Raw genomic sequence first — 17014 nt, 5'->3', positions numbered from 1 at the left:
ACGGGGGAGAGACGGGGAGAGAGACAGGAGAGAGACGGGGAGAGAGATACGGGGGAGAGACGGGGAGAGAGAGACGGGGGGAGAGACAGGGAGAGAGAGACGGAGAGAGAGAGACGGAGAGAGAGAGACGGGGTGAGAGATGGGGTGAGAGACGGAGGGTGAGAGACGGAGGGTGAGAGACGGGGAGAGAGACTGGGGAGAGCGAGAGAGACGGGGGGTGAGAGACGGGGGGAGAGAGATGGGGAGAGTTGGGGGGTGAGAGACGGAGAGAGAGACAGGGAGAGAGACGGGGAGAGAGAGATGGGGTAGAGACAGGGGAGAGACGGGGAGAGACGGGGAGAGATGGAGAGAGACCTGGAGGAGAGAGATCTGGAGGAGAGAGACGGGGAGAGAGACGGGAGAGATGGAGAGAAAGATGGGGAGAGAGACAGGGGAGAGAGACGGGGGAGTGAGATGGGTGAGAGAGACAGAGACAGAGAAATGGAGTGAAATAGAGATGGAGAGAGAAAAAATGAAAAATAGATGTGGACAGCAACAAATGGAGACTGACAGACAAAGACAGAGACACAGAGAGAAAGAGAAATATATACAGTTTGAAAGAGACAGGCAAACAGAGACTGATAGAGTAATCTTGCTCTGTGTGTGTGTGTGTGTGTGTGTGTGTGTGTGTGTGTGTGTGTGTGTGTGTGTGTGTGTGTGTGTGTGTGTGTGTGTGTGTACAGGTGTGTACGAGCTGATGCGAGATAACAGGACAGTATCTGGTCAGACCATTAATGCAGTGGAGCAGCTGTCTCTCTACCCCGAGCTCCTCAGCAGCCTGCTCTACAAACTGAGTGGCAGTCAGGTGAGATCAGACCGAGATCAGACCGAGATCAGACCGAGATCAGACCGAGATCAGACCGAGATCAGACATTACTTATCCTCAATTCTGCCTCTAATTTTTGAAATTTATGTAGCTTGGTTTCAAGTCTGATTTTGGAAATTTACATGAATAAAAATAAATTTCAGAGATTCAAATAAAAGGAGTGTGTGTATATGTACATATGTGTATTTCATATCTAAATATGTAGTGTGTGTGCGTGTGCGTGTGAGTGTGCGTGGTGTGTGTTAGAGAGAGGAATGTGTATTTACTTCATGTCTCCCTGCGCTGCAGGACTCCATCGAGCCGGTTTATTTCTACATCGGCGTGGTGTTCGCGCTGCAGGCCGTCTTTGTGACGGCTCTGTTTATCTGCAGCTGGGTGATGAGTGGCACTTGGGTGGCTGGGATGTTGGCAGTGGCCTGGTTCATCATTAACAGGTCAGACTGGCACAGGAAACAAACACACGCACACACACAAACCTAGAACAGGGGAAATAAACAAAATAACGACAGGTTAAAAAACTGAGAAGAATGAAACAAATGAAATGAACACTTAGACTTATATAATATGTGCATTAAAGGTGAAATCAGCAAGTCTACATCAGACCAAGGTTTGTAATATTTGGTGAAAAAAATCAATAGAACCTTGGCTTAGAGGTTACACTGTGGTCTCTGTGGAACCCCAAACATGTTTTTCTTCCCACCTGTCAATCATGTTTATTCTAACCTCAGTGACCTCAGGTATTCTCTCTCTCCCTCCCTCTTTCTCTCTCTCGCTCTCTCTCTCAGGCCCGACACGACTAAAGTGGACTACGCTATTCCTCTGAGAGATAACTGGGCTCTCCCTTACTTCTCCTGCCAAGTGGCTGCTTTAACTGGCTTCCTGAGCAACAACATCAGCTCTTCTATGGAGGTGTGAAGGAACACATCAGTACACAGAGATCACACAGAGCTGAGAGAGAGAACACATCAGTACACAGAGATCACACAGAGCTGAGAGAACACATCAGTACACAGAGATCACACAGAGCTGAGAGAGAGAGAACACATCAGTACACAGAGATCACACAGAGCTGAGAGAGAGAACACATCAGTACACAGAGATCACACAGAGCTGAGAGAGAGAGAACACATCAGTACACAGAGATCACACAGAGCTGAGAGAGAGAGAACACATCAGTACACAGAGATCACAGTGCTGAGAGAGAGAGAACACATCAGTACACAGAGATCACACAGAGCTGAGAGAGAGAGAACACATCAGTACACAGAGATCACACAGAGCTGAGAGAGAGAGAACACATCAGTACACAGAGATCACACAGCTGAGAGAACACATCAGTACACAGAGATCACAGAGCTGAGAGAGAGAGAACACATCAGTACACAGAGATCACACAGAGCTGAGAGAGAGAACACATCAGTACACAGAGATCACACAGAGCTGAGAGAGAGAGAACACATCAGTACACAGAGATCACACAGCTGAGAGAACACATCAGTACACAGAGATCACACAGTTGAGAGAGAGAGAACACATCAGTACACAGAGATCACACAGAGCTGAGAGAGAGAACACATCAGTACACAGAGATCACACAGAGCTGAGAGAGAGAGAACACATCAGTACACAGAGATCACACAGAGCTGAGAGAGAGAACACATCAGTACACAGAGATCACACAGAGCTGAGAGAGAGAGAACACATCAGTACACAGAGATCACACAGAGCTGAGAGAGAGAACACATCAGTACACAGAGATCACACAGAGCTGAGAGAGAGAACACATCAGTACACAGAGATCACACAGAGCTGAGAGAGAGAGAACACATCAGTACACAGAGATCACACAGAGCTGAGAGAGAGAGAACACATCAGTACACAGAGATCACACAGAGCTGAGAGAGAGAACACATCAGTACACAGAGATCACACAGAGCTGAGAGAGAGAACACATCAGTACACAGAGATCACACAGAGCTGAGAGAGAGAGAACACATCAGTACACAGAGATCACACAGAGCTGAGAGAGAGAACACATCAGTACACAGAGATCACACAGAGCTGAGAGAGAGAGAACACATCAGTACACAGAGATCACACAGAGCTGAGAGAGAGAGAACACATCAGTACACAGAGATCACACAGAGCTGAGAGAGAGAGAACACATCAGTACACAGAGATCACACAGCTGAGAGAGAGAGAACACATCAGTACACAGAGATCACACAGAGCTGAGAGAGAGAACACATCAGTACACAGAGATCACACAGAGCTGAGAGAGAGAGAACACATCAGTACACAGAGATCACACAGAGCTGAGAGAGAGAGAACACATCAGTACACAGAGATCACACAGAGCTGAGAGAGAGAGAACACATCAGTACACAGAGATCACACAGAGCTGAGAGAGAGAGAACACATCAGTACACAGAGATCACACAGAGCTGAGAGAGAGAACACATCAGTACACAGAGATCACACAGAGCTGAGAGAGAGAGAGAACACATCAGTACACAGAGATCACACAGAGCTGAGAGAGAGAGAACACATCAGTACACAGAGATCACACAGAGCTGAGAGAGAGAACACATCAGTACACAGAGATCACACAGAGCTGAGAGAGAGAGAACACATCAGTACACAGAGATCACACAGTTGAGAGAGAGAACACATCAGTACACAGAGATCACACAGAGCTGAGAGAGAGAGAGAACACATCAGTACACAGAGATCACACAGAGCTGAGAGAGAGAGAACACATCAGTACACAGAGATCACACAGAGCTGAGAGAGAGAACACATCAGTACACAGAGATCACACAGAGCTGAGAGAACACATCAGTACACAGAGATCACACAGAGCTGAGAGAGAGAACACATCAGTACACAGAGATCACACAGAGCTGAGAGAGAGAGAACACATCAGTACACAGAGATCACACAGAGCTGAGAGAGAGAACACATCAGTACACAGAGATCACACAGAGCTGAGAGAGAGAACACATCAGTACACAGAGATCACACAGAGCTGAGAGAGAGAACACATCAGTACACAGAGATCACACAGAGCTGAGAGAGAGAGAGAACACATCAGTACACAGAGATCACACAGAGCTGAGAGAGAGAGAACACATCAGTACACAGAGATCACACAGAGCTGAGAGAGAGAACACATCAGTACACAGAGATCACACAGAGCTGAGAGAGAGAACACATCAGTACACAGAGATCACACAGAGCTGAGAGAGAGAGAACACATCAGTACACAGAGATCACACAGAGCTGAGAGAGAGAGAACACATCAGTACACAGAGATCACACAGAGCTGAGAGAGAGAGAACACATCAGTACACAGAGATCACACAGAGCTGAGAGAGAGAACACATCAGTACACAGAGATCACACAGAGCTGAGAGAGAGAACACATCAGTACACAGAGATCACACAGAGCTGAGAGAGAGAACACATCAGTACACAGAGATCACACAGAGCTGAGAGAACACATCAGTACTTCATTACTTCCTGTTCGCTTAAATAACACAGCATGTTGTATAGCACACTTCTGTGAGATCGTGCTATTTAGTCTCTTAACTGTATAAAGTGTGTGCAGTTATAGGTGGAGTAACGACTGTGTGTGTGCATGTGTGCGTGTGTGTGTGTGCTTGCATGTGCTTGCGTGTGCGTGTTTCAGATGTTCTGTTACCTGCTGATGAGTGTGACGTCGTTCACCTTCATAGTGATGTGGGAGCACAGCCACTACATACTGTTTATACAGGGACTTGCGCTTTTACTGCTGGACTGCTTCGATCTCGTACCAGCACGCAAGGTACACACACACACACACACACACACACACACACACACACACACACACACAAGAACACAAACACTTCATTAAAGCTATATTCTATAATAACATCAAAAATAATGGATTTTTTATTTATTGTTGTTATCACTTCAGTAATGGATTGTGAGTGTGTGTGCGAGTGTGTGCAGCACAGCATTTCAGATTGTGTGTGTATGCTTATGTGTGTGTGTGTGTAAATGTATGTGTGTGCCTGTGTGTGTGTGTACATCTATGTGTGTGCCTGTGTGTGTGTGTGTGTATGTACATCTATGTGTGTGCCTGTGTGTGTGTGTACATGTATGTGCATGCCTGTGTGTGTGTGTACATCTATGTGTGTGCCTGTGTGTGTGTGTGTACATCTATGTGTGTGCCTGTGTGTGTGTGTGTGTGTGTGTGTGTGTGTACATGTACAGTATGTGTGTGTTTATGTGTATCTTTGTGTGTAACTTTCTCTTTTTCTTTTTCTTTGATAGACAGCAGATGTCCATAAGGTGTATCTGAGCTCTTTGTTCTTGGCGTATGTTGTGCAGTATCAGAAGTCCAGTCTACTTTCCTGTCCCCTCCTCAGTCTGCTTGTAGCCAACATGCTGGCCAAATACCTGCAGGTACAAGAACCGGCAAATTCTTCTAGATCTTACTAAGGATTCATTAGTAAGATTTAAAGTCTACACTGAATCCTGTAAATGGATTTCATTTATAAATAAAGGAAGTGACATTCTATCTAATGCAATTATACAACATTATGCTGTTTAATTAAACACTATTAATACAGCACAAATGTAGTTGGGTGGGACTTCAGGTTTAGGCCACGCCAACATTTTTAAATCAGGATACAGTTAGTATTTTTCCTAAGAAGCACATAGCAGGTCTCTAGTGTTGTTTCTGATTATTAGACTAGGTGTAAACTTGTATGGCAACGGGATTCAGAGGAATCTTGGTACTTTTTTTTTTTGTTTACTGCTCTGTTTATTATTCTCATGAATTTTTTTATTTTAGCAAAAAATGAAGATGGGCCCGCTGGTGGCGAGACTGATGAAGATTGTGCTGCATCTTTACTTAGTCTTCACTGCAAGCATCACCTACAACTACCTGATCAAGGTCAGACCCAGCAGCTGAAGTGGAGAAAGTGCATGTTTTTTAAACGACTCAAACTAAATGAAGAGCTGAAAGCCGTTGGATTAATCCAAAAGAAGTTTGTTTGTGTGTGTTTCTCTGTCTCGGTGCATGCGTGTGTGTGTCTGTCTCGGTGCGTGTGTGTGTCTGTCTCGGTGCGTGTGTGTGTCTCTGTCTCGGTGCGTGTGTGTGCGTGTCTCTGTCTCGGTGATTGTGACATGGGTGTGACTTGGGTGTCTCGGAGGGTGTGTCTCGGTGGGTGTGTGTGGGTCCCGGTGGGTGTGCGTGCCGGTGGGTCCCGGTGGGTCCCGGTGGGTGTGCGTGTGTGTCCTGATGCTCTCTCCCGCGTGTGTGTGTGTGTGTGTGTGTGTGAGCTCTATAGCTTGTATACAATGAAACATATGAAGCGTTTACTGTTTGTGGTTCATTATAATTGTTTTGAAATGTTTACATTTAAATAAACACAGGTTTATTTAGGGGATTTGTGGGGCCTGGCAACCCTGTTAAAAAACGGCAGCTATTTACTCACTCATCTCATCTTCTACCGCTTATCCGAACTACCTCGGGTCACGGGGAGCCTGTGTCTATCTCAGGCGTCATCGGGCTTCAAGGCAGGATACACCCTGGACGGAGTGCCAACCCATCGCAGGGCACACACACACACACACACTCATTCACTCACGCAATCACACACTATGGACAATTTTCCAGAGATGCCAATCAACCTACCATGCACGTCTTTGGACGGGGGAGGAAACCGGAGTACCCGGAGGATATGCTTCTTGCTGCTTCTTGACAAGCTTCTTGACAAGTTTCAAACCAGGACATTGTTTAGAGTAAAAGTGATTATAGTATTTAAAGTAAGATGCTATGTTGTATTTGGAATCCTCACACACACGGACAGGCAGCACGTTAGCGAAGTCCTGTGTCTTAAACTGTCTTCATTTTTTTTTTTTTTCTTAATTTTACTTCTCTATCCTCTTCTAGAGAATTTTTCCAGTCAATCAGAGTGACTTCATCTTGAAGTTCCTGGAAGTCAGGTTCGGCTTAAACTCGACAACGTGAGTGTAAAGCTCCAGACTCTCTTATGACTTCAGTAAACGGTGCTTAATTCTAATTACTACAACATTTTGCTTCATGTTTATGTGCTTTTTATTTCTTTTTTTAGAGAGTTTATCCCCAACCTGCTGCTATGTGACGATGGTTTCCAGGCTCCGGGCCAGGACTTCTTCCTGCGTCTCACTCACACCTCTGTCCTGCCTTTTTATTTGCTCGTGCTGGTCATCTGCTTGCTGTCAATCATGCAGACCATCTACAGGAGACTCAGGTCTACTCAGTGCATTACGCTTAAAATCTCATCATGTTCAGGGAGTTTTTCACCCTGTGCTTAACCCATGGTTATCAATTGAAACCAGGATTTTGTCCCCAGACTTGTACAGTGTGAAACGATGTGGTATAATAATGTTACAGCTAGTTGCTTAGCAACAGAATCATATATTAAACAAAGTGCTTTTTGCACGTGAAAACCTGGACGTTGAAAAAGGACTAAACACCGAACATCAAGGAAGTGTGCACCGTAACGATGGGGAAATACCAGATGCTAAAAAAGTTAGATATCGAAGACGATTATAAAGATGTGAAAGATAACAATATCTGCTTAAGGGCAGAAGATCAGAGTAATATGTATAATGTGCTGTTGGGTGTGCAGTGGTGAGCGAGCGATGGGCAGCTTGCAGATGGAGGACGGGCGGATCGGGGAGCGACCGGAGGTGATCTACCACGTGTTCCACACACTGCTGTTCGGAGCTCTGGCCATGCTGTTTCAGGGGTATTTACACCTTACTCTTACTATTCGCTGATACTGGATAATAGCTCCCTGAACTTTTTGCTGTTCAGTGCTACAATGGCCACGTTCACACTGCAAGTCTTAATGCTCAATTCGGATATTTTGCTCAGATCTGATTTTTTTGTTTGGCTGTTCACATTACCTTTTAAAATGTGGCCTATATCAGATACCAGTGTGAACTGTTTGCTGTTTCGAACTGACCCGCATGCGCAAACGAACAATAACAATGATGTCACACGCAGCACGCCGTTGCGCTAAAAAGTTGTCGAGGTTATGGAGGAAGTATTGTATCATCTGGTGCAAGCAAACATCATGTAATGCTATAATGTGATGTATTCAACGCAAGCATTATGAGCTGGTTCACGTAACCACTTTATATAACACTCTTAACACACACGTTACCAGTCACGTTTGTGTCACGTTTTCGCCGGCGCAAAAAAAAAAAGGTTTCGCCGGCGCAAAAAAAAAAAAAGGTTTCGCCGGCGCATAATTGAGACGAATGTCGATGTAGATTGACGTAAAAGTCGCATCAAATCCGCCTTGGCTGTTCACACTGCGGCCACATTGGAAAAGATCAGATTTGGGTCTGATTCAGGACCACATATGGAAGTGGCATATGGAATTTTTTCAAATCAGATCTGGGCCAGATTTGAGTGTTCACACTACTCCTGAAGAAGTCTGACCTGGTCACTTGACCCCAAAAAAATTGGATTTGGGCCACTTTTACCTGCAGTGTGAACGTGGTCAATATAATGCACACTATTTGAACCACTTGTCTTGTCCCAAATAATATAATACACACTACTCACTTACAACACGCACTATGTCCTCTAATTAAGCAATAAGTGTTAGTGAGTGAGGGAGTGAGTGAGTGAGGGAGGAAGGAAGGAAGGAAGGAAGGGAAATGGAGTGAGAGCCAGTGTGAGAGAGCTAGACCAAACACACGAGGGAGTAAGAGAGAGTGAGAGCCACAGAATATCATTAGGCTAAGTTTCACATAATGGCTAAGAATAATGTAGATTGAGTGCAGAGTGCAGGCAGAGACTCCAGTAAGACTATCTATGAAAAGATAACTAAAAGAGACCCCCAGAATGAACACAGGACTGTGACTGTGCCTTGAGACATACAGTATGTGCTGAGTGCTTCACTCTATTCACTCAGGCTAAGTTAAGAAAGAAGGTAAACATCTTTTTACTAATGATAAGTGATGGAAGTTCTCTTTTTGAGCTTTGACTCCTGCTTGATTTCTAGTTTAGGAGCCGATTAAGATGAATAATAGCAGGTGCATTTTAACTGCGTTATAATGTTCAGTAGAGAGATTAATTTCAAACCAAAGTTAGCATTTACCTCATTAACCCATTATAGAATCTGAATATTAGTGGCGATTTAAGTTTGACATGACCTTTGCTTTCCTGTCTCTGTGTTTTGCTTCTTCTCCACTGCAGGTTAAAGTATCTTTGGACCCCATACGTGTGTATGTTCACTGCATTTGGTGTGTGTTCACCAGAGCTCTGGATGACTGTTTTGAGATGGGTCAGACTCAAGTCTGTCCATCCTGTAGTGCTGGTGAGTGGGTGGATGCTCGGGATGATGGATGGATGTTTCGGAGGGGGCATGGTTGGGTTGGGAGGGTTAAGATGGTGGATGCTTGTGTGGATGGATGGATGATTGTGAGGATTTTTGGTTGTAAGAGTGGATGATTGGAGGATGGATCATTGGGAGGCTGGAAGGTTGTGATGGTGGAGAGATAGGTGGTTAGTTGCATGTTTGGAAGGATGGGTGGTGTTTTGGATGGGTGGAGGGATGTTGGATGGACTGATGGTTGGATAGTTGTGTATATGGATGGAGGGCTGAACTGATTGAGTGGAGGAATGGGTTGATAATGAGTGGAGGAATGGATTCATAATTAAATGCATGGGTGGATGGATATATGGTTGGGTGGGTAGTTAGGTGTAGAGAGTAGAGTGCAGGATATTTGGATGAATGAATGGCTGACAGATTTATTGTTTGCTAAATAGTTAGATGGTTTGAATGGAAGGTTTCAGTGGGTGGATGGATGGATGGATGGATGGATGTAGGTTCAGTGGGTGGATGGATGGATGGACGTAGGTTCAGTGGGTGGATGGATGTTGGTTCAGTGGGAGATGGATATTGGTTCAGTGGGTGGATGGATGATGGTTCAATAGGTTCAGTGGGTGGATGGATGGATGGATGTAGGTTCGGTGGATGGATGGATGTAGGTTCAGTGGGTGGATGGATGGATGGATGGATGGATGTATGTTCAGTGGGTGGATGGATGTTGGTTCAGTGGGTGGATGGATGTTGGTTCAGTGGGTGGATGGATGTTGGTTCAGTGGGTGGATGGATGATGGTTCAGTGGGTGGATGGATGGATGGATGTAGGTTCAGTGGGTGGATGGATGGATGTAGGTTCAGTGGGTGGATGGATGGATGGATGGATGTAGGTTCAGTGGGTGGATGGATGGATGTAGGTTCAGTGGGTGGATGGATGGATGGATGGATGGATGGATGGATGGATGGATGGATGGATGTAGGTTCAGTGGGTGGATGGATGTAAGTTCAGTGGGTGGATGGATGGATGGATGTAGGTTCAGTGGGTGGATGGATGGATGTAGGTTCAGTGGGTGGATGGATGTTGGTTCAGTGGATGGATGGATGATGGTTCAATGGTTCAGTAGGTTTAGTGGGTGGATAGATGGATGTAGGTTCAGTGGGTGGATGGATGGATGTTTCAGTTGGTGGATGGATGTTGGTTTAGTAGGTTCAGTGGGTGGATGCCTGAATTATTGTTTTTTTGGGTAATTGTATGTATGGATGAGATTTGGTGGGTGTTAATGGTGTGTATAGATGGTTGGCTAGTGAATGGATGGTTGGATTAGTGCATAGGTGGATGGTTGGATGGATGGATGCATAATTATCTTTAATGGATGCTGATATACATGTTTTAATGAATCTTTTTTGGTCATTAGTGGTTGCTTGTGTATTCTGTATATGGGAGAGATTTTGGTGGATGGATGAATGGATGGTAATTGTATGTTTTGTTCCTTAGGCACTCATCCTGAGCACCGCCGTGCCGACCATCATTGGCTTCAGCTTATGGAGAGAGGTAAAGTTGTGTCTTACAGATCTGCACTAAATATGGAGTTATTTATAAGCTCTCTGAGTTTACCATTAAATGGATGGACCTACATTATTCATCCCTGATGATTTTTCATCCCAGAATGTTTGTGTTTATGTGTTTATGTGCTGTTATTATCTCTGCAGTATTTCCCACGTGTACTGACAGAGCTTACAGAGGTACAGGAGTTTTATGATCCTGATACAGTGGAGCTCATGAACTGGATTAGGTGAGCATTAATTACCACTCGCTCTCAAAAGGTGTTGATTATGTTTCTGTAAAAGCAACTTTGAGGGTAGTGCGGATGCAAGGTTTCTATTAATAAGCTCATTCTGATAAGTTCTTCAGAGTTCTTCAAGTTCTTAAAGAAATAGATTTGTTTGGTGAATGCACAACATAAACGTGCGGAGTGCCAACCCATCGCAGGGCACACACACACTCATTCACTCACGCAATCACACACTAGGGACAATTTTCCAGAGATGCCAATCAACCTACCATGCATGTCTTTGGACCGGGGGAGGAAACCGGAGTACCTGGAGGAAACCCCCGAGGCACGGGGAGAACATGCAAACTCCACACACACAAGATGGAGGCGGGAATTCGAACCCCGACCCTGGAGGTGTGAGGCGAACGTGCTAACCACTAAGCCAGTATAACAGTATACAGAAGGTTGTATGGTAGTAGATATAACTTGCACACACACTCTCTCTCTGCCTCATCCACCTTCTCCCTCAACACTGGAGCTCCTCAGGGTTGTGTTCTGAGCCCCCTGCTGTACTCACTGTACACATATGACTGTGTGGCCACTTCCAACTCCATCACCATCATCAAGTTTGCTGACGACACTGTTGTGGTGGGCCTGATCTCTAACACAGACGAGACGGCCTACCTACAGGAGACTAAACACATGGAGAGATGGTGCCAGGAGAACAATCTTCTCCTGAACGTCAGCAGGACTAAGGAGTTGATAGTGGACTTCAGCACAAAGCAGGAGCGGTCATACCAACCGCTAAACATCAACGGGACTCCAGTGAAGAGAGTGGACAGTTTCCCATACCTGGGTGTTCACATCACACAGGAGCCGTCTTGGTCCTGTCACATCAACACCCTGGTGAAGAAGGCCCGCAGCGTCTGTACCACCTGAGACGCTTAAGGGACTTCAAACAACATCACTTCCTGGTTTGGGAACAGCACCATGCAGGACAGGTGAGCCCTCTGTACCAACCTACCATCCACACTGAGCTCCCTGACCTGCAGGACATCTGCAGCACTCTGTGCCGGATCAGGGCCAGGAAGATTGTTGCGTTCAGGGAAACGCTTCTGCTCATTGAAAGCAAACACAGAGAGAATGAAGAGAAGCTTCTTCCCGCAGGCCATTCGAAGTTTAAACCAGGAAACACCCAGGATCTGGATCTAGATCTGGACCTTCTCCCCTTCGCTGTTCTTCTGCACACCTTTTTTGAACTGACACTTTAACTCTGGACTTGCACAGCACAGTGCCACTGTATACACTCTATACACACCATACTGCATATGGATACTTTAAGGACAATAATTTAAAAACCATACGCATTTATGTATATGTATATACATTATTTTTCACTTATATTTTCATATTTTATATAGTTTCTTTTTATATACTTTATACTTTTTTTATTTATCTACCTCCTTTTGGTTATATTTTTTATCCCAAATTGCATTCCTTATGTTTGAATACCGGACAGATGCAAAAAGCATTTCACTGCATGTCGTACTCCGTATGTATGTGTACTGTACAGTATGTGACAAATAAAAATTTGATTTGATTGATGATTTTCTTTCTTTTTCTCCTTTTTCTGTTAGGAGTCAGGCTCCGCTCTCGGCCGTGTTCGCTGCGAGTCCTGCGCTGTCTGGAACGTTGAAGGTGTGTACGGGATGGCCGGTGGCCAGTCTCCCACTCTACGTAGACCTCAGCCTTCTGCAGAGAACAGAGAGTGTAAGTCTACTTCTCTCTCTCTCTCTCTCTCTCTCTCTCTCTCTCTCTCTCTCTCTCTCTCTCTCTCTCTCTCTCTCTCTCTTTCTTTCTCCCTCTCTCTCGCGCTCTCTCAATTTTTTTCCATTATAAACTTTAGAGTAATTCATTGAACAGAGAAAATAAGAAGAAAGAAAAAGAAATTAATAATAATATTTTAAAAATAAAATTAATAATAAAATAAATGTGATACAGTAAAAATAAATGTAAAAAGTGTCAATGAATATATAACATTCATATTACTAATATTTAATGTTATATATAATATATAATGCACACCTGCTTTTCAAAGTTACATTAATTTTTTATTTTCTCTCTCTCTCTCTCTCTCTCTCTCTCTCTCTCTCTTCATGAGAGTGTCCGCTCATCTCTTTTACTGTCAAATTTCCATCTTCTGACTCACAAGGCATTTAACTAGACTTTACATGAATGCCACATGTGCTAATATTAATGGAGCTCATCTACAGTGTGAGTAAAGGTCAGCGTGGAGACACACACACCACACACATACTTGTAAAGTACTGCCAAACAGGAGGGTTGGTTATAGATTGACGCAGGGTTGCCTGAACCTGCACAACCCCTGAAATGAAATCAGCCCTTATTCTTTTATTAAAATGAGGCTGAACATAAAGGGGCCGTCTGACCAAAATGCAGAAAATGATGAGGACAATTATCACATATTACATTTCTAAACATATTAATGTTTTTCTTTGTGGAAATTGTGTGTTGGATTTGAAAACAGCTCACTAAAAATTTGGATTAGTGTGAAAAAGAGAGAGTAAAGAGTGTGTGTGTGTGTGTGTGTGTGTAGAACAGTTTGTAAGTAATGATGGTATTTTGTTTGACTGGTGCCATTTTGGGAAGGTTGATCTAATTGATAGTTTCCTAGAAGCCAGTCTGTTTAAGATCAACCCTCATTGGCTAAAGGTTAGGTGTCAAAATGTTTAACAAGCTGAATATTATGACAGAAACCTTGAACAGTTTGGCCAATTTTTTCCCCCGTGTGTGTGTGTGCGTGTCTTTTGCGGTGTGTGATTTGTTGCAGACATATCAGGTGTATGCCATGCGCTCTGCCGAAGATGTCTATAAGCTGCTGACAGCTCAGAAGTCAAGTTACGTCATCATCGAAGAGGAGCTGTGTAACGAGATGAGTCCCAACAGAAGCTGCAGGATCAAAGACCTGCTCGACTACGCAAACGGCCACGTGCGTCAAATTACTTCTTTTTGTACATATTGAATTATTAATTACTTGAAATCGTCATTCCACAAAAAAGACATCCAAACTTTATCAATATACAAATAAGAAAGCACTTAAAACTTGGCAAATCTTATAAGTGGACATTATGACTACGATTAATGCGTAATTAACAGTAATTCAGATTTTCCCAGTAGGATTTTTTTGGCGTTCTTTTAAAACTAAAAAATACGCCAAAAACTCTTACTGGGAAAATCTTAATTACTGTTGCTGTTTTGTCCTAGAAGATCTTTATATTTCTTTTCTTGTGTGTTATTTCTCTGTTCTCCACTAGGTGGTGTATGACCAAGGGGAAATGTACACTTTTTCCAAGCACGGGCGATTCTGTCACCAGATAAAAATGAACTACTCTCCATACACCAACTACTTCACACGAGTTTTCTGGAACCGCTCCTACCATGTCTACAAAGTCAACTCGGTCATCTCCTTCCAGTACTGACATCTGCTGTCATCAGTACTGAAGATCAAAACCTCTTCCAGGAACCAAATCAACTCCATCAGTCCCTTCCAATTTCAATGTCTGCACAGTCAACAGTCAACTCCATCCCTTCATTACCTTTTATTCTCAATCTCTAACCCTTGCTAATACTATTTTCTACATTGTCAACACTGTATTTTTCTTCCGGTTTTCACAGCTACCGAATCAAATCAGCCATTCACTTTTAAATACTGACAGGACTTAAACCCTTACAATCCCAATGTCTACGGTCAAGTCTGTCATACCCTTCCAATTCCATATCTACAGTCGACTCCACAATCCCCTTTCGATCCCAATGTCTACAGCCAACTCAGTCATTCCCTTCTGATCCCAATGTCCCCATGTCTACAGCCAACTCAGTCATTTCCTTCTAATCCCAATGTCCCCATGTCTACAGTCAACTCCACAATCCCCTTCCAATCCCAATGTCTACAGTCAAGTCCATTATTTCCTTCCAATCCCAATGTCTACAGTCATGTCCTTCATCCCCTTCTAATCCCAAAGTCCCCATGCCTACAGCCAACTCCGTCATTCCCTTCCAGTTCCAATATCTACAGTCCGCTTCTTCATCCTCATCCATTCTTAATGTCTACAGTCAATTCTGTCATCCAGTATGTTGGAGCAACACTGTATGTCTTCACTTTATTTCTTTTCTCCTTCTACACTCCTGAGCTAGCTCTGTGTTACTGATCTTCCGAACCTCCATACTATTGGATTGGAGAACGGATCGTAAATGGTTCTTTCATCACCTTGCAGTTATGCACAATGACCTTTTAGTACTGCATTGTGTGTGGATGTATGTTGTGTATGTGTGTGTGTGTGTGTGTGTGTGTGTATATATACAGTATGTGTGTCTCAGATCTGTTCAGGGATCCAGTCACAGGACCTGTTCAGCATCTTAACTGCTGCCTCTGAGCTATTAGTGGTGAATACACAGCCCTGTGGTGGCAGTGTTCGAAAGCTTTTTGCTGCTGTCAGGATATGAAAAGACCTTCCAGAAAGACGGCCCCAGCGGGTGGGGCGGAGTTTTGTTCTTGGAGGGAATCGTGGGTAGTGCAGGCCGGCTCTGTGACTGCCTAATCGTGGAATTTGCATACGCTTTTCTTTTGTAAACACTGTATCATGTCATATATGCCTTTTGAAAGAGAAGGAACTTGCTAAGCTCTGGCTGATAATGTTGTTAAAGTGTTAAAATCCTGTACGTTAACCTGAGACCACTTTTATTTTTTTTTTCTTCTGTTATAACAACTTTGCTCAGGATCTCGTTAGAACGTATCGTGACCATGCAGACGTTTTACTTCTGACTGATACATTACAAGTGCATATAACAGTTATTTGCACAGTACCATCAGGTCAAGATCCGTCCTTCTGAGATCCAAAACCAACTGATGTATAGAACTTATTTAAAGGAAGTCTAATGGCACCTTCATCAGTAAACGGAGAGGCGGATCAGTGGTTAACGCTCTCGGTAAAACTGCTGATCTTATACACGAATGAAAATCAATATAAATATGTGATCGAATAATTACATTCAAAACTTCAACCATTACATTAGATGTTTTCTTGTTATGTAAAACTTCTCATCTCAGCAAGGATGAATTATGCAGATTTGTTTGCAAACATCGTAAAGCAATTACCTTTAAACGTGTTATTTCTGTTATCTAAACATATCGACACCCCTTCTTCTGCCATTAGGCTTCTTTATACGGAAGTGTGTAGTTTTTTTTTCTGTTTTGATTTTATCTATGTAAGTTGTGGTAACTGTGGTAAATGGAGCTTGGGTTAAAAGCAAGTGTAACTGTAGTAGTTCAATACAACAGCCAACATTTCAATGCAATTTCATTAAGAGTCATTTCAACGTGATCTGATGCAATAGAGTGTGATGTAGTATTTTCTTACAGGAAAAGAAAAGTGTTGGAAATCTCTGTGCTTGTTGGAAAAAGCATTGACGCTAAAATGCCATGTCTGTCTTGAATATGGTGCAAATAGTTGGCAGTTGCTGCTGTTGCATTTAGTTTGTGTCTTCCTATAACTTGTGCTAATACACTCAGATGAATTGTTTGAACAGATCTGTGCGCTTGTCTGAGACTCGGACTCTTCTCGTATCCGTGTCAGCAGATAACATTTACATTTTTATAAGACCCTGTAATGATGAAGCTGATGAATAGATAAAAGAGAACTGCGTATCTGTGGCCGTGATGAATATGGAAATGAGTCACAGTTTGGATTAACAAGCTTTTATCATGACACCTTTTTTATCACTGTGTTTTATTTCTGTGCTTTTTTTCTCCCTCAACTGTTCTCTTATTTGATTCTTTTTTTATTTGTCTTTTAATATTGCAAGTCGGACAGACAGTGAGACAGACAGTGAGACAGACAGTGAGACAGACAGACAGACAGGGAAGGAGACAGACAGACAGGGAAGGAGACAGAAGGAGACAGACAGACAGGGAAGGAG

At 43.6% G+C, this 17014-nt stretch overlaps 1 protein-coding gene across 3 annotated transcripts in view; it reads left to right on the top strand.

Moving 5' to 3' along the window:
- LOC132857010 (probable C-mannosyltransferase DPY19L4) overlaps positions 1 to 16805 on the top strand; it is a 22462-nt gene extending 5657 nt beyond the window's left edge. For all 3 annotated transcript variants that reach the window (XM_060886951.1, XM_060886950.1, XM_060886952.1), the window contains 15 exons: positions 723 to 844; positions 1154 to 1299; positions 1651 to 1774; positions 4557 to 4691; positions 5186 to 5317; positions 5709 to 5810; positions 6813 to 6886; positions 6994 to 7152; positions 7534 to 7653; positions 9117 to 9237; positions 10741 to 10797; positions 10956 to 11038; positions 12655 to 12787; positions 13869 to 14027; positions 14353 to 16805. In XM_060886951.1, the coding sequence (XP_060742934.1) occupies positions 723 to 844; positions 1154 to 1299; positions 1651 to 1774; positions 4557 to 4691; positions 5186 to 5317; positions 5709 to 5810; positions 6813 to 6886; positions 6994 to 7152; positions 7534 to 7653; positions 9117 to 9237; positions 10741 to 10797; positions 10956 to 11038; positions 12655 to 12787; positions 13869 to 14027; positions 14353 to 14517 (1832 nt within the window). In that variant the 3' untranslated portion in view covers positions 14518 to 16805. The remainder of the gene's footprint in view (positions 1 to 722; positions 845 to 1153; positions 1300 to 1650; positions 1775 to 4556; positions 4692 to 5185; positions 5318 to 5708; positions 5811 to 6812; positions 6887 to 6993; positions 7153 to 7533; positions 7654 to 9116; positions 9238 to 10740; positions 10798 to 10955; positions 11039 to 12654; positions 12788 to 13868; positions 14028 to 14352) is intronic.
- Positions 16806 to 17014: the final 209 nt, after the last annotated feature.

Source organism: Tachysurus vachellii, chromosome 14 (genome assembly GCF_030014155.1).
Source record: "Tachysurus vachellii isolate PV-2020 chromosome 14, HZAU_Pvac_v1, whole genome shotgun sequence".
In the NCBI taxonomy this organism is placed as follows: Eukaryota; Metazoa; Chordata; class Actinopteri; order Siluriformes; family Bagridae; genus Tachysurus; species Tachysurus vachellii.
The sequence above is the reverse complement of the archived record's forward strand: the minus strand, read 5'-3'. Positions and strand labels throughout refer to the sequence as shown.